At 36.7% G+C, this 27,775-nt stretch overlaps 1 protein-coding gene across 1 annotated transcript; it reads right to left on the bottom strand.

Annotated features, from left to right (window-relative positions):
• Nucleotides 1-245: 245 nt before the first annotated feature.
• anxa5a (annexin A5a) lies at nt 246-27,564 on the bottom strand. Its single transcript, XM_031317255.2, has 13 exons — nt 27,359-27,564; nt 26,601-26,635; nt 22,384-22,468; nt 19,640-19,734; nt 17,077-17,190; nt 15,222-15,312; nt 13,652-13,731; nt 13,246-13,296; nt 9,573-9,666; nt 6,921-7,016; nt 6,653-6,711; nt 5,358-5,480; nt 246-1,496 (listed from the first exon to the last, which is right to left on the bottom strand). Exons 2-13 carry the CDS (start codon nt 26,601-26,603, stop codon nt 1,437-1,439), a joined length of 951 nt encoding a protein of 316 aa, XP_031173115.1. The 5' UTR covers nt 26,604-26,635; nt 27,359-27,564; the 3' UTR covers nt 246-1,436.
• Between the last annotated feature and the right edge of the window lie 211 nt (nt 27,565-27,775).

Below are 27,775 nucleotides of genomic sequence, written 5' to 3' on the forward strand. Positions count from 1 at the left end.
TTACATGTCTTACAGTTTTTCTCAATCGATTTGGCACATTTACTGAAACAAACTTACAATTGTCAAAACCCTAAGTACAATCCGCACACCACGTGGTGACCTGCAAAAGGTGATTACTCAATCAAAATAATGAACTCCTGTTTCAAATTTTAATAAATCCATCAATGAATAAATAATTGTCATAAAAACAAAAGGTTCCTTTCTCATTGCTTAGACCAAGACAGTCAAAGACTTTGTCAAATGACAGCGTACTTTGAAAGTCTGTAATATTGTCCAGTTGCTAAGATTGTATATTTAGGCAGCTGAATAGTACTGATGTCAGCCATGGCACACACTATACTTTCTCATTGTATGTATACACACCAGCCAACTGCAAATACATAAAGAAAGCTTGTACAGCAAAAAATATATACAACAGCAAAATTAACAGGAACTGCTGTACAATATGTGCAAGAAAAAAGAAAATATGCGGCAAAGGTGTCAACCTCATGGGTCATCTGATGTGACAATGTCAATGTCATTTTGTGCCAAAGCAATTAGAAATGACTATAGTCATGTGAACAACTGACCTAATGTTCATATTAATAGTCATATAGTTTGACAAAGTTTAATAGTCATTCGACAATCAGACGATTGTGCCAAAGCAATTGAGAAAAACTGTAAGTCACTGTGAACGAAAACAGCATAGACGACAACGCCTGCTTGTTTCAGACTGTGCTGCCACCCTGTGGTAAAACTCCAGAAAAGTGAAGTCATTTCCCATCTATTGATCGAAGGACCCAATTTGTCAGACATCAGGCCTGTTCATGCCGAAAGACATGGAGGCAGATGTCTTTATGAGTCAACAAATGTCTAATAGCGTCCCATTACTTATTAATCACTGACCGTCACATTGCAATTCAAGTCCGGATCAGCAATTCATTTGTAATTAATGAGAGCAGGAGAGGTGTCGAAACGTAGGGTTTAATAATTCAGCAGCAGTATTGTATTTTCTAAGTTGAATTTAACACATGCTGTGAGAGCACTGAAAACAACTGCTAACATACATGTGTAAAAACAAACAATGACAAAAAATATGGTCACAGCACAAAAGAATTTAAGTGTTAAAAAATGAAGTTATTTCATACATAGCTACCTTTCTTCTCTATATTAAAATCAAAACTGCACACATACTCATTATTGAGTGGTTTTCTGTTTAAATTATGTCTAATATTAAACAAAAACTAACTAAATGTTTAAGTCAATGCACTCTCTTCATGCAGAGGATGTTGTCATAAGTAAAAAATGACAAGTTGATAAATCACACTAATTCAATCAAGCTAAAGTAAAAAAGAGTCAACAACTCCAGATCAATAAGTTCATCTCATGTTTAGCTTTGTCTCACAGTACCGTGGCAGCTCATCATTCAGTGCTGCTAAACACATCATAAAACAGCATTAATCATTCCCTCCACAAAGGTAGAGTAAAGCCTTCTGGTAGTCTCCAGCTGTGTCCTCCTGCAAAAAACAACAGACACATTGTCCTTATTTATTTTATCCATCTAATAAAATTCCGAAGGTTCTCTCTTTTCTCGCTAAATCAACTCTGGATCGATAGGGGCACTTAGCTTCGTTTCCATTCTAGATATTTTTATTTCAAAATGCTCTATTGGTATTTTTCCCAATAACATTCAAATGTGCATGTGGGCGTTTGTAGCTCGGGGGGTTGGATCGCTTGCTCCTCCTCCCCACATGTCGAAGTGTCCTTGAGCAAGACACTGAACCCCAAATGGCTTGTGTTGTCATTGTAGCTTCTGATGAAAGTGTCTGATCCTTTTTAAAGCAGACAGTTTTATGCTGTGTTCACATCATGTGGGATGGGGAAAAAAGTAGCAGCATTCAAAATATAGCCCAAAATCTATTATAAATTTGGGTTCAATTTTCTCGAGTGACAGACTTTGGCTGAAATTGGTTTACTTTTTCAGGCACTTCAGTGGGTTTATGTGAATGCCACTGACAAGTCAGTAACTTGTTGTTATGGTAGCTCCTATATGAAGATGAACATGGCATCACAACCCGTTCTCACTCCAAACCTGTAAAATACGGACGTTTTGACAGCGGCTGTCAGCGTCTGAAGCGACGAAAAAAAGCGCCCTTCAGCGTGTTTGTAGAATGCACCAGGGAGAGCAGCAGCTACACGGGATTTGAAGATGACGTAGCACTAAGACCGACCACAGTAGCGAGTAGTATGAAAGGCTGAAAATCTGCATGGGAAGGTTGGTTTGGGTGGTGGATGGATCAAACAACACAGGACTTTCACCCAGGAAACCGGGGATCATGTCCCGCGTGTCATGTTTCCTAAACCCAATGGTCGCTTTCTTCTTTTACTAAACCCAACTGTCCTGTTATTGTTTTCCTGAACCCAACCGTCCCGTTCTTCTTTTCCTAAAACCCAACCGTCCCGTTCTTCCCGCGTGTCATGGAAACGTAAGCCCACTACGACCTTCTCCTTAACCTAACTGCGTCAAAAGTGACGTCCAATAGTCCCAACCAACCGCGTTTAGATAAATCACGTTTAGATATGACGCTAAAGGAGACTTTTAGCGTCAATAACAACGCCAAAGGCACCTGACCAAGCGTCCGTATTTTACGCGATGAGAGTGAGAATCTGTTGGGCATCATCACAGCAGGAAAAGCACAGGTGAAACTAATAACAATAACTATGGCTCTGGCTTATTACAAAGAGCCAGTAAACCAATAAAAACCTTTATGCAGAATACCAGTCCAGTGCCATCTATAAGATGATCTATGGAAGTACAACACACTGAGTGATAATAGTCTTAGTAATATTGATATACCACGTGAAGCTATTTTGTGTGGCAACTTAAATTGTAAGAGTCACAAACATCATAGTGATATAGTTATCATGTATGACAAAATTGTGAACTGTTTAATTAATGTCAGTAAATTATTCATCCAAGATAAAAGAAAGCATAACATTAGATCAGGATGGAACGAATATGTGTCTGAACTTCATGTGGAGGCTAAGGAAGCTTTTTGGAGCTGGGTATCATCTGGAAAAGCTAGGTATGGCCCAGAGTTTGAACATAAGAAAAAGGCAAATGCCAGGTTTAAATATGCTGTACGGTTTATCAAAAGTAATGAGCAGATGATGAGGGCAAATTCTATGGCCAGAAAGTTTCAGCAGAATGATTTGTATGATTTCTGGAAGGAAGTAAAGATAGATAGATAGATAGATAGATAGATAGATAGATAGATAGATAGATAGATAGATAGATAGATTTTTTATTGATCCCAAAAAAATGGGAAATAACATTGGTTGATAAAGGTTATCAATAACAGCAAGATGCCTTTGCCATCCAGCATTGATGGGATCTCTGGGGATGAAAATGTTGCGAAGCTGTGGGGGAAACATTTTAGAGAGATTTTTAACTGTGTTGAGAGTGCAGAATATCATGTTGGTGATGTCATTAATAATGATGGTGTGGTTATTAGACCTGATGAAGTGTGTCATGCTATTGAGAAATTGGCAGTGAACAAAGCGTGTGGTCTTGACCAAATAACAGCTGAACACCTGAAGTATGCAAGCCATAGAATCTCAGTGTTACTTGCTATATGTTTTTCTGGATTATTAGCGCATGGCATATTACCTGACTCTATGTTACCTGTACTATTAGTGCCAGTTATTAAGGACAAAACCTGTAAAGTATCAAGCATAGAAAACTACAGGCCAATCGCTCTAGCGAGTATACTCTCTAAAGTGTTAGAACAAATTCTATTTGATAGACTACAAGAGTATATAACAACCACTGACAATCAATTTGGTTTTAAAAAGAAAGATGGCACAGATATATGCACTGAAAGAACTTGTTACCAAGTACAAAAGCCATGGCTCAACAATGTTTTTATGTTTCCTTGATGCATCCAAAGCTTTTGACCGTGTTAATCACGGTAAAATGTTTATAAAATTACAAGAGCGAGGGGTCCCCCCATACCTAATATGTATCTTGCATTATTGGTACTCCCATCAATATATATATATATATACAGCGCCAGTGCTGTAAATTATAAGAACAAGCAAATATGTTGGCACGCAAATTTCATATGTGTACTGAAGAAGTTAAAACGTCTCTTTTCAGAGCATACTGTACACCACTTTATACAGCTCACCTATGGTGCAGCTATAGTAAAGCAAAGATAAATAAGATAAAGGTGGCATACAATGATGCACTTAGAATTTTGTTGATGGACCAGTGCTAGTCATTTGTTTGTGACAAGTAATGTTCCCACCTTCCATGCTGTGCTGAGGAATCTTATGTACAAATTCAGGTGCCGATTAACAGAGTCAAAGAATACAATTTTAACTGCCTTAACTAACCCTGCACTTAGTGATACCAGATATACTTCCAAACTCTGGAAACACTGGAACACACATCTGCATATGTTTTAAGTATTGTGCATAACCATCTTTGTGTCTGTATATGTATGTATGTATGTATGTATGTATGTATGTATGTATGTATGTATGTATGTATGTATGTATGTTTTATATGTTTCCTTTATGTAATATGTGGTAGACAGTATGTCTGTATGTTTTTTATGTTTGTGTGTACCCTTCCTGTAATATGTTATGTGTACTTTTATATCTGGACCTTGAGTCTGTAAATACATTTATAATAATATAATATAAATGAAGTGCAGCCCTAATAGAAGTTATGTTACAACTGTAACTGACTAATAAATTAGCTAAATATTTGCTGTGAGAATGGTCTATTAACATGAAAAGTCATAAAATAAAGTGATAGGAAATGGTGTCACTGGGAAAATGCACTATGAAATATGAATACTTTTGATGAAGGGAGCAATTTGAAGTAATACTTGCTATAATCAAATACAAATGAACTCTACTTAAACTGTAAAAATATATATAGGTTCAATTATATATTTTAAAGGTTAATTCATAATGTCTTATTAATCTATTCAGCCATTTAGTAGTTCTACAGGAGGATGGCATTAACTCTTCACTGCAGAAATATCTGGCCCCAGGAGAATAGCTTAATTAACTTTGGCTTTGTGTGAAAAACAGGGAAGCATCATCTCATCTCAGCCTCATCACACTGAACAAGGCATTTAAAGTAAATTACTTTACTCCATTACTGCACCTACGTGAATGGTGTAAAAGCAGCATAAGCGTAGTACACCCAGCTGCCGTTTTAAAGCATGCAGAGGGATAGATGAGCATCAGGGGAGTCATATAGCAATGCATTTGTTTTTATCTGAAGGATTGGAGTATTTAGTACATTAAGTACACAGTCACAAAAAAACAGAAACACTGAGAAGGTTGCAATAACTAAGTACCTGGATTGTGGAGTAAAGAGACACTCCATAAGTCTTTTTGAAGCTGGCTCTGATGTCCAACATGTCCACCTCACTCCTCGACACCATTATCCTCATCAGGGTGTCGTCATCAGTTCCAGCACGCTTAACATACACACAAACAAACAAAAGTGTTAATCTATGAAATTACATATTCATCCAGCTTTATAGCGGACAAAACTGTAAAACATCTTTCTTTTTGTATCTTTCAGGTGCTGTTGTTTTTTTTTTTAGATCCGCGAACAATATTTCATACGGTAGAGTGCTATGGTAAGACAGGTGTAGAGTTTAATTCCCTTAAGCGATGTAGCTATTTGAAAATGAGTATTTACTAAATAGAATGTCCTTATTAAAAGATGTATTCCAGGGATTCTTGAAAGTTTTAGCTACTGTACATTTTTGTCAATATTTTTTCGAATGCATGCTGTACAGATACAGATTTGTGGATGTATATTTCTGACCCTTCCAGGTGTGGTTGGCTTTATTTTTGTATGATATGAAAATCAAATCTTGAAACTTGCTTGAGAACAGTAATCAATTACAGTCTGAACTTTTGGGAAATATGCTAATCTGCTATTGCATAAAGGAATTAAATGAGAAGCTTTATACCCCAATGATAATTGGATTTTATTACTTTGGGATGGAGCCAGGCTAGCCGTTTCCCCTTGATTCCAGGATTTATGCTAAGCTAAGCTAACTGGCTGCTGGCTGTAGCTTTATATTCACTGTACACAGACGTGAGAGTAATATCAATCTTTTCATCAAATTCTCTGCAAAAAAAGGGAATACAAAATGTTTGTCTATTCCTTTAAACTTCATTACCACACAAATGAATGCAGACTTGATGTTCATTGCAATGGATTAAGTAGCTCAAGTACATTTTAATAGTCTGCTAATTGATTTTCGTATCATGTATCAAAATTAATTGAAACTAATTAAATCCAGTAGTTAAAATACAATCCACTAATCTAAAACACATCAGCACTGATGCAAGGTGGTTAGCTGTGTTTAATGCAGCCTCGGATTTCTAAAACACACAAAAGGATCCAAGGGGACAGCAATTAAACACGTTATATCTTAACGCGTTTATGCTCATAATATCTTATTTTTCTGCTAGAAAACCTTATGGAAGTTTTAAAGTGTTTCATATTAGTTTTACCCGTACTTGAAGTCTCATTTTGCTATAAAAAAAAACAGCAAAAATACTCTTAAGCATAAGAGAAAAACATATGCTGAGATACGAAGAACTTCAGTGTGATACTGTGGGAAACACCCACCCTCATAGAGTTATACAAGCCTTCAGCAAGAAACCCTGGGACACTTCTGGCACATTTCACTGTGGAGGAAAAAACAACACATAGTCAAGGTTCTGTGGGAAATTGAATTTGTGTCATGTTAATCTGACACTCTATTGGCATTGATTTCTACTGCCCAGTGTTATCTTCTGCTGTATTTCATTCTAAAATGCACGTCAGAAGAAAGCCCCATTCTTTGTCGTCTGTTTGTGATCACTAAAGTATCATCCTAATAAATCACATGTCTTACCAATAGCTACCAGTAAGTTCTCCAAATTCCCAGTGGTCTCTCCTTCAATGCTGTCCTCTATATCAGAGCCAGAGAGTTTCTTGTAGGCATCAAACACTACAGAGAACACAACAACCACAGCGAGACTTTGATGAAACAAACCCTATTCAGGATTCATTCAAAATGTTTTGGATTCAGAGCAGAAACTAACATTTTGACTGCATTTTAAAGCATTGTATTTTGCATTTACAGTAGGCCTATTCTGCCGTGCAAAGGCAAAAGGCCTTAAATTTGTGTTTTTTGTCATCACGTGGATAAGTATCTTGAGTCAATTTCCTTGTTTTTTTTCGAGAAAATAATGGGTTGTTTAAACAGTAACTTCCAAGAGCCTAGGAGAAACCAAGGCAGGACACTGTAACACCAGTTACCACTCTTTGGCTTTGTTTTGGAACGCTCAAATTGAGTTAGGGTACAGGATAGCAATAAATAGATGGCTATAAGTAATTGTAAATCATCAAAAATATATGCGATGATCCCTAGATTGTATACAGGTGTTACTATAATGATTTTGTAAATGGTGATCAGCCACCAAATATTGATAATGTGGAAGTTATTGCCTTTTGCCTTGGCGTGACTTCTCACTTTTTGCAGACAATACAAAGGCGGAGTACAGTAACTTCAAAATAGAGGTCAAAAGCCAAGTTTGAGCTCAAGATTTTTTATGTAGATATTTTCATTACTAAAACATCTAATTGTCAGATTTCCAGTGTCCTACCTATAATTCATTTGGCTGGACAACTAAAAAAACTCAAGTCATTTTTCTCAGTTCCACACTCTAGCGGGTTATGGTCTTTTGCCTTTGTAGGGCAGTATTGTACTGAATCCACTTTATTATGTACAACATTATCACCCATATGCACAACCATCACATTATACGTAACTACTTGATCAGACACTCAAACGTGCAAATGCAACCAAAATGAATTGAGGGTGAATTTTGCAAACCAACAATTGTAGTCGTTTGGATATTGTTGTTTATTGCTGCCACAACTTGGTCAAGAAAATATGGATGGACTGAACTCCTTTACTGTCATGCCAGACATTCTCTGTTCTTTTTATCAATCTTTTATCAAAGGCCTTACGACTTTTTCTTTTATCTGCTGGTTTCACAGCCTCACAGTGAAAGACAGAAACAGCCTGAACAATATAGTCAAAACCTGCTCTAAAAATATTGGTGTGAAACAAAGAGATTTAAATTCTCTTTATAATTAACAAATCTTAAGCAACAAGCATTTTGTCTTCTTCAGATCATGTTCTTCAGAGTCATTTTCTCTGCTGCCATCAAGACGTCGTTATATTTGACCTGCTTTTAAAACTAATCGCCACTCTAATTCTTTTATCCCTTCTGCAATTCGACTTTAAATGAATAAAATCTATATATTTTTTAAATTTTTTATTTAGCTACTCTCTAGGGTGTAGGCCTATATGTAGGCTTGTGTGCTATATGTCTATGTGTGTTGTCTGTAGCTGCTCTTAACTAATTGCCCCTTGTGGGATTGATAAAGTTGTTGGCTTGAATTGAATTGTCTGTATTTTTAATTTGCCTGACTATTTAATTATAGTGCTGAATTTATTTTATTTAGTTTTCCCATTTAAAGCACTTTGTAACTTGTTTTAAAGAAAAACTATAAATAAAGTTTATAATTATGTTTCCGTGGCACCTGGTTAGCTCACCTGGTTGAATGTGCGCCCCATGTACGGAGGCTCGGTCCTTGTCGCAGTGGCCACGGGTTTATTTCTGACTTGCGGCCCTTTGCTGCATTCCCAATCTCTCTTCCACTTTCCTGTCTTAATTTGTCCTAACAATAAATGCAATAAAAGCCCAAAAAATTATCTAAAACAAATACAAAAATAAAATAATTATGTTTCCAGTTGCATAAACAGTGTTACAGGTCATTTTGGAAGATACTGGCAAGCAATCTATTTTCTCTTTAAGGTATGAGGACTCGTTGATGCACTTATATAAAGTTCCTCTAATGGCCGCTCATTGCTGGTAATTACGTTCCCTTTCACTTTAGCTTCGTCTAACCTGTCAACTGACCTGTTTCTTGCTGCTAGAGTCCATCCACTTTCATTTTTCAGTGAGTCGTGTCTTGTGTTCAGTCGGGCAACTGACTCACTACCAGCTTGAACAAGTCTCTCCATTTTCCTCTCTGACCTTTCTCTGTTGCAGCGAGACATTTTTATCCCTCAGGACTGCCGCCGAGCATGTGGTTGTTGTTTATCACACCTTAATAAACTACAAACTTTGGTGCTGTCTACTGTTTTTGTCACGCTCTCACCTTGTGTGTCATAGTTTGAACAAGTTCCGGCCTCTCCTGCACCTCACTTCTTCTCGTTGATTTGTTGTACTTTTTACCATTATCTAGGTGTTTCTGCACTTCTTTTATTTCTTTTTTTGTCTTGAAAGAGAAGGAACTTGAAATTCCAAGATGTACACTTCTTGAGATGTTTTCACTGGTGTTACTTATACTGCTCATTCTAACTTTCATATGAACAGTAACTGTCTGTTGTTTGCAACTTCTGACCTTGCTCTTTTTTTTTAGCAGGTGACTGACAAATTACACCTCTGCACATCACAACATTCAAATATTCTGGCACAAACAAACTCACCTTCTCTGAGATGTTCTGCGCTTCTGTTGCCAAGAATTGTGACGAATGTCTCTTCATTTGTGCCAAACTTGCCTTCACCAGCAGCAAACAAATCCTGTAATGGCAGGTCACACACTTGTACAATAAGACTCTCGCCCGCCCACACAGAAAACCTTGTGTTAACGTGACTTATTTGAACAAAGGCAGAGCAGGTGACAGCAATGATGGAGGACCTTGCACTGTGCCAAAACAACACAGAAAAGTTTTGTTTTTCTCAATTTGTCTTTGCTATGTGACAGAAAATCTGCACTTTCAGCTGCAGCTCTATTTTCTCATTTCTCATCTGTTGGTCAAATGATTTGATTAAATGAAGAAATAACAATTCATCCAGATAATTGATGTGTAGTGTAAGAATAAAAAAAACAAGGAAAGTTTAGATAACTTTTAATGGAAGTTGATTGTATTGGTTGGCAGTCTTAAAAAGCACCCGAGGCAGTCTGATAGTAAATAGAAAATAAAGAAATGAATACATGCATAACAAACGCATTCCGAATCAAAGAGACTTCATCAGAGTATAAAACTTTCACTTACTTTTAACTGTGTTATACCCTGATAAAGTCCCTTTAAGTTGAAATGTGTTGCTTGTCCATGTATTATTTAAGGATTTTTAACTTACTATCAGAGTGCCTTGGGTGCTTTTTAAGACTGCCAACCAATACCATGGACTTCCATTAAATGTAAGCTGGACAGTCCTTTTTCTATTTATCTATCTGAGTGCAGCACTTCTTATTTTTATGTGTAATTCGTTTTAAATCAATTATACATAGTATTTTTATTTTTATTTTTCTTAGTTAATGACCAGTGGTGGAATGTAACTAATTATATTTACTCAAGTACTGTACTTAAGTACAAGTTTGACTTACTTGTACTTTACTTAAGTATTTCCATTTTACTTATGCTGCTTTAAACTTCCAGTTCACTACATTTCAGAGAGAAATATTGTACTTTTTACTCCATTTATTTGACACTTACAGTTACTTTTAACATAAAAACATGCTTATGTGATACGATGCAGTTGTATACTACTTATCTACAGAGTAATATACAAAGTATCTACAATTGTCTCCACATTGCTGAACATTAAACTGCTCCTACATGTACAGTGGTGCTCATTAGTTTATGAACCCATGCTGAAGTTGACTGAAAAGAGGAAAATTTTTATTTTTACAGGCCAGTTATTTCATGGATCCAGGATACTATGCATCCTGATAAAGTTCCCTTGGCCTTTGGAATTAAAATAGCCCCAAATCATCACATACCCTTCACCATACCTAGAGATTGGCATGGGGTACTTTCCATAAAATCATCTCTCAATGCAAATCAAACCAGCTATTAGGCTAACTGAAATAAAACCATGCCAATCTCTAGGTATGGTGAAGGGTATGTGATGATTTGGGGCTATTTTAATTCCAAAGGCCAAGAGAACTTTATCAGGATGCATAGTATCCTGGATCCATGAAATAACTGGCCTTTAAAAATAAAAATCTGCCTGCTTCTATGGGAATTTAACATAGGGGTGTACTTACTTATGCCCCCTGTATTTTAAGGAAGAACATGTATTTATTTATGATACATTATTCATTGACAAAGAAAATTTGTGTCAATTTTTTTAATTAAGGCATTAAGATCAATTTCCAAAACATTTAGCTGATAATACTTCTGTGCTTTTACTTGAGTAACCTTCTGAATTTGGGACATTTACTTTCAACGAGTATTTTAGACCATTTCTACTTCTCTAGGATCTAAGTACTTCTTCCACCTCTGCTGATGACAAGGCAGTTTATCACTTTAATAGAAGTTTTGTCACCAGTGAAGCAGGACTGGTATCTTGATAATTTGTTGTACATGCAGATACATGTAGGATTGCTTAATGTTTACCATTATTGAATCCCAATTCACAACTCAATATCAATAATTAGATTAATAATTCTGATCGTTAGGAAACAAGATGTTTATTCCCCGAAGGTTGATATGCTTTAATTCATTTATCCTATTCACTATTCGTCTGAGCTTTCTTGGCCTTTAGCTGCACTTTGGGGAGCAGCCTCACATCCTTAACATATTGACATTTGAAAGAAGATAGTGAAATCAAGTTAAATATGCTCTATCACACTAATGTTATTTACAGGGTCGCACAGGATATCTGCTGTGTTTTGAGTTTCAGAGGAAATTCAAGGTTTCACAGAAAGTCCTGCTATCCTTCTACTCTGTTGCCGTGCAGAGCGTCCTGACGGGAAGCTTTCGACAGCTCCTCTCAGGGCAGGACGGCTGCGCTCCCCTCCCTGCAGAGCCTGTACAACAGGCGGTGCATAAGCAGAGATAGGGGGATGATAAAGGACTCCACCCCACCAGCAATGGACTATTTATATGGCTGCAACCAGGCAAGTGCCTGCTCAGCCACAAATCACACACCGAGAGACTGAAAGTTCCCACAGGCTATCAGAGCCTTTAACACTGAACAATAAACTCTTGAAGGACAATATACTCAAGGGCATTCACACATACTTTACTGCACTACTGGCATTTATATAGGCTTACTGTTGCCACTTTATTTGCACGGTTCACTTCACTTTTAACTTTTAACCATGTTTACTATTTTGTATATGGTTACTATTTTGTATATTTTGTTTATCTTGCTCATTTTGGTATATTTTTATCTGGTATTTTATTTATTTAGCTTTTATAATTTCTTGTACTTGAATTGTGTGCTGCTTGGGAGTTTGACACAACATCATTTCACTATACGTATTTTATGTATCTGTGACAAATAAAATCTCTTAAATCTTGAGTTTTTAAAGAATGTTGCATTTTACATAATCACTGAACTATTACTACATTCATTTCAAGGCATCAGTTGTAAACAATGAAACCACAGCAGTTTCAAAAGGTCTTAAGGTTGCATTTGTTTACCAGATCAATTCAATTTCAATTCAATTTTATTTAAAGTGTCAAATCATAACAGAAGTTATCTCAGGACACTTTATAGATGGAGTAGGTCTAGACCACACTCTATAATTTACAGAGACCCAACAATTCCCCCAAGAGCAAGCATTTGGTGCGACAACAACGAGGAAAAACATCTTTTTAACAGGCAGAAACCTCAGGCAGACTCTGACTCTTGGTGGTGATCAGACAGATCAGGAGGGTTATGTGCTGGATTATTTCTCGGCTGGGAGCAGTTGCCAGGCAACTAGCAAAGACTCCATCAGTGGTGGAAGAAGTACTCAGTTATTTTACTGTTTCAAGTAAAATGATATTATATTATTGGATTTTCAATTATTGATGCTTTAATGTGGTCATAATGTTGCACCTGGTAAAGATGGAGCTCATTTTGATACACTGCTAGCTTGTGAATTTCCCACCTTATCTTCACCTATAATAACACACCATATATGTATTTGTCGATTACTGTATATTTTGTTTTGTTAATCTGAATCTGTAAAACAACTGAAGTTATCAAGTTAATTTAGTGTCAACATTTGCTCTGAAGTGTAGTGGACCAGAAGTATAAAGTAGTATAAAGTAGTAGTCAACATTTTTACTTGAGTACAGTACTTGGTTACAGTTTGGGGTTATTTATTGAAATTGCTAAAAATTCTCTGACATCAACACAAGACATGTTCTTGTTTCTTACCTTAGCGTCTTTCTCGATCTTCTCCTCGTCTACTCCCTCCTCCCTGCTCCCCTTCACAGCCGGACAAATGACCAACCAAACAGAGAGACAGACAGGTGGAAAGACAGACACACAGATGTTCAAACGGAAAGAAAAATCAGGTCAGCGTGGATGGAAAGACAGTGAGCTCATACTCTCTCCTAACCTAGGTAATCCGTGAAGATGACATTATCTGCTAAATGTCCCAGAACCAAGAAGATCACATTTCTGTCTGTAAACCAAAACACATTTGAGAAACCAACTGTGTCATTGTGCCGTCCCCCGTCTCCCCTCCCCTAACCCACACCTCCCATGACTAATGGCATCACCAGAGGTTCTCATTATCAGGAAAAGGAAACATAAGTCTTTCCAGCAGCCCCCTCTGTACCTGCAGGAGGATCACCAGTAGTTTCTGATAGTGCCCTGAGGTGTCACCGCAGATATCTTTCTCCAGCTTTCCACTGAACTCTGGAGGAAAGAGGAGAAGGGTGGCAGACGATTGTTTACACCTCCCGGTCACGACAGTAAAGGTTGCAATCGACCCTAGTGGGCCGTCCTCCGTTCTGCAGGAAGATCTCCGACAGCAGAGATTTGATTAGTCGGCTTATGGATAGTGTGGCCTTCTCTTTTGCACAGATCAAATAAACAATGGCGCCTGGTACCTTTGCTGTCACATACTATTTTCCATTGTGGTTAGTTGCAACTTGATGCTGGTATGTTAGAGAGATTCTTGCAGCGACACATTTGAGTGAGACGGGTGTTAAGATACAGTATATTACACCAGGGACCGAAGTCCTCCATGTTACAGTGGGTAATCATGTGCATGAGAGAATGAAGTCCTCTACATCTTCGACTCACTGGAGAAAATACTAGAAAGATACTAGAAATGTATATGAAATAAGACAAAAACATTTTAACTTACTGTGTGAAGCTTTTATACAAGTAAGCTAGTTTTTTTATCTTATAAAACAATATACATAATTTTTTCCCTGGAATGAAAGTTGGTCTTCAATGTGCCAAAATAATAACTGATGAAAGGTGAGTCCCCTTCTTAATACTTTATAATGTTTTATTAATACTTCTGCCACTCTTTGGACTCTTAGACTATTGGTTGCTTTTAATGTTGCCACATTTTTTGAATGAATAGTAATCCCAGAAAAGATTTCCAATAAAATTAAGCTAAGAGATGGTGAACAAATGTATCCCTCTATTATTGTTTTATTTGTAGAAAATATACCAATCACAATTCATAACCACACATAGGTTTAAGCCCATGATTGGCCTATGGTGGATGCTATACAAGTATATTAAATAATAATGTTGAAGAGTACCTTAATACCAGGCTGAAAAGCAGTTATTTCTCTAAAAGTTTTAAGTGTGTTACACCTGTAATCACACCAAACAGCAATGTCACGGTGCACTGACACACCCCGGAGTAAAAACAAGATTTTCAGCTGCCGTTTAGTTGCTCTTTAAACTTTTCATAATATTAAAATATGTATTCAACATTTGTCACATTTCACCCTTTCACAATAAAACACAAAGAGCCTAACTAACAGTCACAACTAGGCATGGGCCGGTATAACATTCTGACGGTATGATAACCTTGAGCAAAAATAATCACAGTTTCACGGTATTGCAATTACAGCTTTAAAATGTATTATTTTTTTAAATTTCTGGGTAAACATTTTTCGATTGAACACAATGTATTTTATTTTTAAACACACTGCACACTGGCACGGACAGGAATTTCTTAAGTGCACTTTCTGTCCTTGAAGACTAAAAAACAGCTCATACCTTAGGAACGGTATGACAGAAAATTGTAGTGGTTTTGAACCCGTGACTTTTTCAAACTGTGGTATACCTTGAAACCGGTAACCGGCCCATGCCTAGTCACAACAGTCACAGTAAACATGTGTATCTGCTGTTTCGCTTTCTTTCACGGCTGAGTAACTCACCTTTCTTGTACACTTTGATGATATCTTCAATCTCTTCGCTGGTCCTGGAGGCCAGGATCTCAATCAGCACGTCGTCATCAGTCCCGGCACCCTGGGAACCAAACACAATACGAGACAATGTGGATTTGGCAGCGTGTTAGCAATTCTTTTATTTTATCCCATCTTATATTAGTACTTGTGTTTTGACATTGGATTCTTTGCACTATTCTTTGTTCAATGCAGTTTTGTTCGAGTACTGCTGCTATGACATGTAATAAAGTATCTATCTATCTATCTATCTATCTATCTATCTATCTATCTATCTATCTATCTATCTATCTATCTATCTATCTTATGTTTGGTAAAGAGCAATATTAGTGACTAAAACAGACAAAACATTTTTTTTTTTTTTTAAATGGTACAAGAAAATACGTACAATTTGTCAGCACAACAAACTAAAGTATGCAATTAGAGAATGACTAAGCTCAGTTGAAGATAGAAGTAGCTTTGAGGTTCGGTCATACTTTAAAACAAATTATCCTCTCTTTGCTGTAATTAACCTTCCAGCAAAAACTGTCTGACATGCCAAAAGGAAATAGGCAGTAGGTGATATGGAAATGTCAAGGCCAAGTCCTAAATGCTTTTCCTCCACTTTGATTGAACATTTCATCCGAGCTGGTAATACAAATGTAAATGTGATTAAAGAATAATGAGAACAAAAAAAAAAGAGGATCCAGGAGTTTGCTAAAACCTATTTTCCTTTCTTCAAACTTCATGAGCCTTGAGTGTGACATATAAAAGCAGGTATGTGATGAGTCAAGAAAATAAGGTATCTGAAATATTAATAATGTATCTATCTATAAAATAAATTGGCTAATAGATCTAGCCCACAATATCAATACATAATATGTGACATATTATCACCTATGCCAAGGAGGTTATGTTTTTGGTTCGGTTTGTTTGGGAAGATTGTAGCCAATCCCTCTCACCCCTCTCACCCCTCTCACCCCGGACACAAATGGTTTGAACCTCTCCCTTCTGGCAGGTGGCTGCGGTCCATCAGGACCAAAACCTCACACCATGAAAACAGTTTCTTCCCCTCTGCAGTCAGCCTCATCAACAAGGCACAAGGCACCAGACACTCCCCCTCCCCCAAACGAATACAATTTTAGATACTCTGTATATTAATATAATAGTAGTATAGCATGTGTTTAAGGTCAAAAGTAACTGTAACTGTCAAATAAATGTAGTAGAAATAATAAAAAGTACAATATTTCTCTCTGAAATGTAGAGGAGTGGATGTATAAAGTAGTTAGATTAGAAATACGTAAAATAAAAATAAGTAAAGCACAAGTACCTCAAAATTGTACTTAAATACTGCAATTGGGTAAATGTACTTAGTAACATTCCACCCATGGGAATTCTAAATATCAGTACATTAGCCAAGATTTACATCTATGATATTTTCTCTTTTAAATGCTATGTAACATACTGTAGTTTTACCACAGATGACTATAAACCATTTAGACATATTTTAAATGGCAACATAAAATAGGACCTTCTCATGGCAGACATTTCAACTTGTCGATCACAGGTGAATACAAAAGTTCCATTCATGTAGGCCAGTTCTGGAGCTCTGGTATTGTGCGTGCTGGTTTATTGGCAAGGCTTAAATAGAAGGAAGTCTTCATCATTGTTTTCCTGCTCTGACAAGTTGAAGTGAGTGCCGTGAAAAAAAAGGTCTACTGCTCAGTTGAGCATCTGGAACATCTGTGCATGAATACCACTGAATTCATTGTGAATTGTCTGAGGGTTTCAACTCATTTGCATGCAACACCTGCAATCTGGAACATCTGAGGAAAATTTGCTCAGTTACCTTGAGAGCCTTGTGCAGTTGGGAAGCATCATATAAGGTAGGTGGGGTCATCAAGGCCACAATCAGACTCTCTAACAGCCCACCAAGCTCCGATTTCAGAGCGCTGACCAAGTCCTGTTGTCCGGAGAAGAGGATTGATGACGAGAGAAACAAAAGCAATAATTGCGTTTATATTGAACTTACCTTTGCATCACTTAAATGCTGTTAAAGAAACAGAACAAATGAGCTGTCTTGTAAATTTAACTCCATTCGAAGGAATAGTCTTTAAATGTATGAACCATAACACTATCATTACAGCAAAAGGGAAAATGGACACTATAGGGTTCCCAGAAATGTCGATTATCATTAAATTACAAATAAGCCAACAAATATAAAGAGAGCATTCAGGATCCTCGTGTCAAAGAAATAAGGGCATAAGTGACCTTTCACTGCATTCACATGTCATTTTCAGAGGAATGAGGATAATCATAAGAAATTAACTCCTCAGAAAAGCTATATTTCCTCAAACTACCAGCTAATCAAACAGCACATATTACTCACAGATGGCTTCATTGATTTCTTAATGCAATGAATCACATTGCTGTGTGTACGACCTGAATAAAGTCGCTCAAAACATTTCTTTTCACTAAGTCCTTTGACCCCTAACCCCCCCCCCCATTTGTTAAGCGACCTTGGGTGCTATAGTCCAAGTTATTATTATTATTATTATTATTATTATAAAAGAGTGAGTAATAGCGTGTGTGTGTGTGTGTGTGTGTGTGTGTGTGTGTGTGCGTGCGTGCGTGCGTGCATGCGTGTGTGTGTGCGTGTGTGTGTGTCTGTATATACACCAAGTGATCCTATAATCTACTCTGCTTGGCCAGTTCAATATAGAGTCAAACACTCATCTCTTTAACAGCTCAATATGTGAGACCTCTAACAGAAAGTCTATTTATTTCTTCATTACATAAGTCATCTTTCTTTTCACCTTACAACCGGTTTCCATTTCAAATCAAATTCGTATGAAAGGTTTGTCAAAAGGTGCATTATTGAGCATAAATGACGCACTGTAAGTTATAAGTAAACTGAAATTGGCAGAAGAGAAATAAGAGCATGCACTCCGTAAAAGATATGACTTTTTGGCACCAGTTCTCTTTTCAGATGTTATTGCAAATGAGTAGTTTGAAGCAGAGTCTCTTGCAATCACTACATTTCATAACATATAATAGAAACACAATAAAATAGTGATAACAGCAAATTCGTTCTCATTCGTTGGGCTGAGTTTGACAAAACACTAATATTTAGAGATATGCCAGGAACTACTTTGTGATTTTCTGATGTAACCTTTTTCTCTCAAACTGCATCATCTATTTATACTTCAGGCAGCACTTACGTTTGCTTTTCAATAGCATCCACAGAAAGCAAATTAACTCTCTGCTTTCAATCCACAGGTGGTCATAAAATCACTTGAGAGTAGGAGAGCGTAAAATGGTCTTGTATAACTAACTGCACTCTGGTCCATAAAGGCTGTAGGAAATTTGCCTTCTTGCCTCTTCTATGATCCTTTGCCTGTATGACTGGTAAATGTTTATACAAAATGTCAACTCTTGCTCTTTGATTCCTAATGACAAAAAAAAACTTGATGTTTCAGGTGGCTAAATGACTTTGAATCCTTAGTGTAGCTGAGGAATCCAGTGGTGGAAAAAGTCAGATCCTTTACTTAAGTAAAAGCAGCAGTACAACAATGTAGAAGGTACTACATTACAAGAAAAAGTCCTTTTAACAGGTAAAACACCACAGCTAACATCACCGTGCAACTTCCCCAGTTGAGTACTTACATTAAGACAATATTTTTTCGGGGGAAAATAAATCCACTCTTGCCATGTTTTCAGGAATAAAAATCAGGCTATGAATGATTTATGAACAAACCCCTCAGTAAAAACCTTCAGAATATAGATAGGAATGAAACTGGACGGTTTGGTGATTGTGATGGTTAGTGCTACTGAAGTGGAGATGTTTAGAGTGTGACAAACGGCCTTATATGTGTTGTAAAGACACAACAGGTGAATAGGGTTTAATTTAACTAATAGATATCATCACGAAACTTCCCCAGATGATTACTTAAGACTATTATTATTTTATTATTATTTCTGAAATGTTTTAAATATGCATTAACTTTTGGTGAATTTAGGAGAACTCTATAGATGCAAATAGAAAAAGTAAAATAAACACCTAAATATGTATTTTGGATTTTTTCTTTCCACTAGTCTCAAAGAAGACATGTTATGGAAGCAAAATAGCCCAAAAAATGGCCTCTGTGACTGACGTGGGGAAGTTGGAAAGGATTGAGAGACGAACAAGCCTCAGTCATTAAGGAAAAGAAAATGATAAAGGGATGGTAGGAAGACAGATAAACTTGAGTAAGTGCTGCAGATATCTCTGTGTCTTTAAGCATCATCCAGGAGATGTTGGATAAGTGAGGAGGACAAAGTAACACTTTGACATGACCTGTCAGTCCCATGACCATCAGTGTGACTGCTGCTTGTAACAAGCTCTCAGTTTTCTTCTCAGTGGCTCAGCTTACCTTTCCGTAGGCCTTTTTGTACGCTGCCTTAATTTGCTGCCGTTGATCGTTGCTGCGTGCAGTCAGAAGCATGATGATCGTATCTTCATTCGTACCTGCGCCAGAAATCCAATAAGTATTAAATAACATATCAAATAAAATGTGTGTGAGCTTCACACAAACAAATGCCAGCACTCATCCTTTGGAATGTGTTTAAATACAACAATCAGCTTTATATTTTAAACAATTTATTCTTCTTTTTTATATATGAGGACTAATAAAGCATTATCATGTATGTACCCATCATTTAACAGAAGCATGAGCTACTTGAGAATAATTGACAGCTTGCAGCATACCCCAATACAAGAGGTGGCAAAGCCAATGATCTAGCTCCTGAAAGTCACTTGCACCTCAGAAATGGCTCTGATAGACAAACAGACTGAAGAGCAGCACATGTTATTTCCCCTGAGGGATCAAAATGTTAAATTAGTCCGTGGTAATTATGGAACAAAGCTCTGCTGATCTGTAATGACAGCTCTGACTATAACCAGCGGTCAGGTCATCATTGTTCTCCACACTTTTACTTTTTAAGTTCCACATTAAGTGGATATTTCCTATACTCTTATTGTGAAAGTACTAACTGAAAGGAAGCAAGAGTAGAAGATAAAAGGGGGAAAATGTGCTGATTGTCAGTAAGGTTATATTTAGCAGAAGAAGCATCAGTTTTAATGGTCACATCTTGTAGTTACACTTGTAGTACACCTTTAATTTGATGATTGTCATCAAATTAAACAAATTGATTTACACTAATAACTGCAGAGGGACGTTTTTTATTGCAATTTCGCATTTTGCATCTCTGCAATTAAAAATAACATCACCTGAGAGACAATAACAGTGTCAATGGTCAAACTATTAAAACATAATCCAAACTAAGCCTTCAAATAAAGACATAAATTACGTGACAAAATGTGACACATCCTTTAAATTATCCATCTCTTGCTAATGCCTACTAGGTTAACTGATTTCTGACATCTTGTTTTGTAGGTTTATCCTCTTTGTATGCCAGCCACATTCCCCTAGAGGGACAATTGACCACAAAATCAAAAATACATATTTTCCTCTGATCTATAGGGCTATTTATCAGTCTAGACTGTTTTGGTGTGAGTTGAACTATGGTAGAAAGAAAATTAAAATGCTCACAAACAGGTCTCTTGAGTAATTGGGTCATGATTTCTGGAAAGAGACATTACTGTTGAGATTTTCAAATGTATTTTTTGGCACTTTGAGTGTCACAACCGAGGGCCATCTAGTCCCATCATATTTTTAAAAGGCAGACATCTCTATGGCTAATATCTCCAACACTGGGCAACTCACACCAAAAGAATCTTTTAGATTAGATTAGATTCAACTTTATTGTCATTGTGCAGAGTACAAGTACAAAGACAACAAAATGCAGTTTGCGTCCAACCAGAAGTGCAAAAAGAGCAGAAAAGTGCAATGCGATATACAAAGTATAGACAGGTATAGACAGGTGGTGCATAGACAAGACAATAAATATGTAGACAGTAGTATACAGTTGGTTTACAGAAGGAGATAGAAGAATCTAGACTGATAAATAGCACAACAGGTAAGAGGAAAAATATGTATCTTTGATTTTGGGGTGAACTGTAAACTTAAATGTAGGATGTTGACAATTTGATAGCCTTAAACAATAAATAAACATATCACATATAACGTTTTATTCTCAGTATTATTGAAGTGAAATTAGTTTTACAGTGAAAATAGGACTTTGGTGACCAAAACATTAATTAATATTAAAGTCAACTATCACCTTCCCAGCTCATTCTCAGTGTTACGGTATAATGTAACGCTGCCAATATTTAATACTATTTGGCAAAAATATGTATTAAATAAAATCTAAAATATGTATGTATTTTCCATTTTAATAGAAAAACACATTTTCTTCACATAAATTAAGTTTTCCCTTAGAATATTGTTCTTTGTTTAGTATCACCTGTAAAATATTGGCTGCATTATCACTTTATCACTAAGCATATACAAAGATACTGAATTATTATAACCATTTCAGATGGTTTACCAGTCCTGCTTATTATAGAACTGACAGTTTTTATTTTCTGTGTGTCTGTATGTTTGCCTATAATAAGTGCTCATTACTGTGGTGTTTTTGCAGATCATGTTGTGGAAATGTGAGCGCTGTGACGTGTCTTTGACATTTTTTCTATAAAGTTTATGTTTAAAACTTATAAATGATACTCAGGTTTTCTTCTAATTAGACAAAAACACTGGGAGAAGCACCAGAGGATGACACTTATTGTTAAGACCGGCAAATTGAAAGCCTTCCCTGACAGCTGCGTCATTACTGCATTTTATTGTTGTATTGGTTTTAGAGAGGAGCAGAACAACCCTTAAATTGTATAGTAAAATATTGCATATTATACTTTTTAAACAAACTGTATTTATAATACTAATGACACATGAATATATAAACAAGACACAACTCTCACTTGTTGGTATGTGCAAATAAACCTGTAGCTTAAAGGATGCAACTATATTGTTGAAGGTGTTGGGGAATCATTATATTATATTATTATATTATATTACATGCAACTCCCATCTGAAAAAAGGCTTTCCACTATGTACAGAATTGAGATATACAAATTTTTCATATATCAAATATAACATAGAGGATCACATGGTATAACATTCTGGGTAAAGAACAGAGGGAAAAGGTTAAGAAAACTGACCCAATCCTTTCATGGCTTTATGGAGGATTTCAGCATCGTGTTTGGCATTGAAGTTGACGAAAGGTTTTACGGTGCCTCTGTATGCCTGGAGGAAGAGAGCAACAAAAAATAAATTATACATATGTTTTTAACAAAAACTGTTTTCCCCTGTTTCTCTGCCCTGGTTGGTAAAAACACTCTATGTCTCTATATGCATGTGTTTGCTGAAACAAGCAGATGCTTTCACTGATCTCCTGAACAGCAAACAAACCTGCAATGAAATGTAATGTTTTTGCACATACAGTATAGTTGTTCAGTTAGATTATGCCTCAATTTAAAGGAAATAAACGAGAATCATATGTCATGTTTTTGGTGAAGTGTGTTTCTGTACCTTTAAGAGATGCTAAAATGAAATATTGTTTCAACAGAAGGTGCTCCCTTATGGTCTATGTTTCAAGTGCATCCCCGCCCTGATAAGTATAAAACTGTGTGCATAAAAAAAAATGTAAAGATACTAATTATTGCTGCAAATGACTGTTGGTAGCAGCACTATAAAAAATATTGGGCCATCAAAACCCAGCTGGGTTTAAACATCCTATATCTAAACTGTGACAAGTACTGTAAGTGTAACCTAAATCAAGTCTGGCTTCTGCTTTATGTCAATAAAAAAATTGTGCCATGTCTCGGTTGTAGATTGTTCTCCAGGGAAAATGTAATTTGAAGAAAAAAAAGCAATAAAACGTCTGCCTCAGCTGCAGCCTTGTACCAAACTCTGAGCAGGTGGGAGAAGTGGAAGAATACTGTGTCCATGTCCTCTCAGTAATCTCAGTAAAGGTTTCTGTTTTATTATCTCTTTTGTTGGTTATCTGTTTTCAGAAGAACAACATCTTCTTACAATTTGGTAAAGACATCTGAGGTCCCCAGAGGATTGAAATATCACTACCTGCAAAACTAATGACCCATCAACCTCAGCTGTACTCATGCTAATTTGCAAATGTTAGCATGCTAACACGCTAACCCAAGATAGTATCAACATGCAAGCATTGCCATTGTGACCATGTTAGCATGTTGACATTTAGTTCAAAGCTCCACTGGGCCTAAGTACAGCCTTACAGAGCTGCTAGCATGGCTGTAAAGTCGCTAGTTTACTAAAACAATGCTTTTTCTGGTGATAAAAAATATCAAACATTGACATTTTGGAGGTACAAGCTTTTCAACAACAACATCAAAATGGTCAAAACTTTTTATGTAGATGATTTCTGATCTATCTAAAATCTTCAGTCTTGTATAAAGTACTCAAAAGCAATACTTGAGTAAAAGTACAAGTATCTTCCCAGAAAATGACTTTGGTAGAAGTTAAAGTCTCCTTTTAGAATATTACTTGAGTAAAAGTCTTAAAGTATCTGATATTTACAGTACTTAAGTATTCATAGCAATTTTCTGATATTAAATGTACTTAAATAGAAGTAAAAGTAAAAAAAAAAACTTTGATTATGAACTTTATGGCCAAAGGTGTGCAATGTTATCTTCATCACCACTGTCGTCGAGGTGATCATTGTCTGTTACCATGGCAACAGAGCCTGCAGCAGGTGCTTCCATGACACTCTCAGTCATTATGCTTCCTCCTCTTCTTCTTTAGTTTTGGCTTATGTTTTTTTTTTTGCCACTTGGCCACAAACAGGCATCACGTCACCAACTGGAATGGAGCGTACATTATCTTGGCAATTTAGGAGCAATAATTCGCCAAACTTCCTTTTTTTTCAGTGTAATAAATTTCTTCTGATTATATTTTGTAGTAACGAGTAACTAAGATGCTTAGGGGAAATGTAGTGGAGTAAAAGTATACATTTTATTTAGGAAATGTAGTGGAGTAAAAGTAAAAGTTTCCGGAAATATAAATAACGAAGTACAGATACGTGAAAATTCTACTTAAGTACAGTAGTGAAGTATTTGTACTTTGTTACATTACAACACTGAAAATCTTGTCTTTCTACATTGTGCATCATTGAGTCCTGTTTTCTCGTCTCTCGTAGTCACAGCAGCTTTTAGTGGGCCTTAACAGGATGTACTGTATACATGTTTTAAGCTGTGGTTAAATCACAGTCAATGCTAATCTCAAAGAAGAACGGTTGTTTTTATTAACTTTTCAAGTGCCATCAGGGAGCATTGGAACCCAACTCTCCTTTGATGAAATTGTAACCCTGTGCGGGGCACAATAGACACACATGCAGTTTCCATGCACATGGTAATAGAATATGGTACAAATATGGACTCCTTAAAGACAGAGAGGAGGATGCTGTCCAAAACACACTCCATCCTGGACAACACCTTCCACCCACTCCACAATACACTGGTCAGTCTGAGGATAATCTATATCCTTGACATTCCACTTCCGGGATTGCTCCGGTGCAGCAGGAAATTCCGCCTGTATTCATTGTTGATGCATGTATTTTCGCTGCTGTTCGTTTCCTGCCGCTTTCTTTGTGTTGGAATTTTAAACTCCGGTGGATTAATGAGGACTATGGTTAACTGCTCCTCAGATCTCTGCAGGGTAAATCCAACAGCTAGCTAGACTATCTGTCAATCTGAGTTTTCTCTAGCACGACTATTTTGCAGCGGTTACATGCGGAGCTTAGCGCCGCCCATGACGACTGGATTGGTTTAAAGAAATGCCAATAAACCAGAACACGCTTATGGCGCTTACCCACTGCTAGTACCAGCTCTACTCTACTCGGCCGCGGTGCCCCGTCCTCCATTTTCCATTGCAGATTTAGTACCGCATGACTGAGGGGAGCGTGGCTGGTCGTCATAGCAACGCCGCAGGAAACTGCCTTGACCTAACGCGACACACACACACAGAACGTCGAAGGTGTGTGAAGAAAAAAATTGTTTCAAAAGAATCTGGAGGCAGCAAAAAAAACACAGCTGGCTAAACTATTTAAAAATGGCGGGTTTGTTCAGGACACCCCCGTCTGTTGCTAGCAATGTTGACGCAGTGATTAGTGACGATTCTCTCTGACCAATCAGCAGGTTTTCACGTCAACTTTTGGTATCGGCTCAGCTCTCTTGGAACCTCGACGGAGGTGGTACTAAAAAAAGTACCTGTTAGCAGGTACCAGGGACTTTTTTTTGTAATGGAAAACCAAAAAAGGCGGGTCGAGTCGAGCAGGTACCATGTAATGGAAAAACGCCATTAGTGTCAAAACTGGTCTCACAGCACGTATCTCCACATCACATCTCAATATTGATTAATTATGTATATATATGTATATTATGTATAATTATGTACAATAATTACTTGGTGCAATTAGTTATTAGCTACATGTGCAAAGGTGTTATTTATTCACTGGTGCTACTTATAATCACACTGTACTTTTTTATGTTTGTACTGTATTTATGTTGACAATGCACTACAATAGAATTTGTACAATCCATTTGAAACAATCTTTTTAACCTAATCTTACTGTAACCTAATCTTACTTTACTTCTACTTAACATTTTCATTAATTTCTTACTGTACTTTACTTACTTTATACGCTTATTGACTTGCTCTTTTCTTACTCTTATTTTACCTTGAATTTGACTTTGAGCAACTGCAACTAAAATAATTTCCCTGAGGAGATCAATAAAGTATTCTGATTCTGATTAGACCACTGTCACCAACTTACACTGAGGTTCTTAATCACTTTACATCTTGAATCAACTTATCCTCATCAGACAGTCTGAGATCTCTCAACAAGCTCGAGAGAATAAAATCAAATCAAGCATATCAAATAAAGCTGCTCCTTCTCTTTTGTGTCAATGTGAGTATACTGCACGAGTCGTGCTAATGTTTTACTAATTGTTGCAGAAAGCTCTTTCAGTGAATTTGGGTATATGCATCAAGTCTTCACAGTGTAGGCGAATTGGAAGAAATAGGAAATGGAAATAAAAGGCATCTAGGGTTGCATGTAAATCAGAGGCTGGGTTTGACAGTTATTTGTGATGTGTATTGTTTAAGACTGATCATGCAGCACACGTCTCAGTGTGGCTTGAAAAGGCACTGACCTTTCAAGAGTCAAGACACACTTCATTACGCAAACATTGGCTGTTAGCTCTGGTGCTGTAAACAACACTAGTTTTAATTCCAACTGTTTCTTTTCTCTTCAATTTTCTTGGTAATTCTCATATCCTTTACTTTACATACTTTGAGGATATTTCATTTAACAGAACATAAGACAAAGAAAGGAAACACTTACCATCCTGTTTACTGATTGAAGACAACCGTCGTAAACTAAAAGAAAGTGGAACAAATTCCTGATTTAAATAGGCAGGGTTGGTATGCAGTGAAGTGCATTGACTCAAGTACTGTACTTAAGTACAAATTCAAGGTACTTTATCCGACTCTATACTTCTGCTCTAGCTTTAGTTACTTTGCAGATTGCATTGTTTTCCTGCCTAGATGTGTTGATGTTGAATGTTTGTGATAAACTGAAGGATGAATTGTTCCTTTGTGTGCTGAGAAGATTATCCTACTTCTTAAGCTAAATACACTATTTAAAAAGCCTCTTGGATCAGTTGTTCTGACACCATGAAAAGTTGACTTTTTAGGGATACATGCTTCTTACAGGACATCAACTCTACAAAACATATGATGATCTTATAGAATATGATGTATTGCTGTAAATTAAACTACCCAACAGTATTTAAAGGAGTTAACGCACAACCTTAAACATCTACAGCAGTAAAATGCAACATACACATTAATGCAGCAGTCATAAAAACATCGGCTATAATAGTAAAACACTGGCAGAGAACACTGAATATTTTTACTTTTGGTACTTGCTGATATATAATAATAATAACTTTCAATACAAGACTTTTACTAGTACTATTTTCACAATGTGGTATTGCTACTTTTACTTAAGTAAAGGATCCAAATACTTCTTCCACCACTGTTGGTACCTAATTGTCTAAAAAATAATCCAGACGAATAAGTAACTGTAAGTGTTCTTACCAACAGGTGTGTTTCTTCTCTCCTCACAGGTGATCTGCGGCTCAGGTAGGAGCTCTTTATTGTCTGCTCCTGGCTGCTGTCAGAGGCTGCAGCATCACATAGGAAATTTGAGAAGAGGCACTTCCTCATCTACATGCGGTGTTGTTTTTCACTCGCAGTCGAAACAGGAGAGCATGACGCCATACACTCAGATGCATTGTGTGACCTTCCAAGAAGTGACAAGGGTTAAATGTTTAAAAGTTATTTTGCCGACGGTCCAGAGTGGTGTTGTTATAGATAGTGAAGGCTGTTTTCAAGAAGTTATTATCCTTTCAAGTAGTGTTTCTCATATATTAAATTACAGGTAATGAGAAAAGGTTTTAGTTTATGTTTAGTTTTCTTTGCAAATGATAATGATACTTCTAAATAAAAGCATTA

Source organism: Sander lucioperca, chromosome 1 (genome assembly GCF_008315115.2).
Source record: "Sander lucioperca isolate FBNREF2018 chromosome 1, SLUC_FBN_1.2, whole genome shotgun sequence".
Taxonomy (NCBI): domain Eukaryota; kingdom Metazoa; phylum Chordata; class Actinopteri; order Perciformes; family Percidae; genus Sander; species Sander lucioperca.

Bases quoted from the DNA above. Each gene is read 5' to 3' on its own strand.
- anxa5a (XM_031317255.2), bottom strand. The intron at 13,732-15,221 runs GTGAGTTACTCA...TCTTTCCTCCAG, and splicing joins CATCAAAGTGTACAAGAAAG to AGTTCAGTGGAAAGCTGGAG. The intron at 5,481-6,652 runs GTGGGTGTTTCC...GTGTATGTTAAG, and splicing joins GCTTGTATAACTCTATGAGG to CGTGCTGGAACTGATGACGA.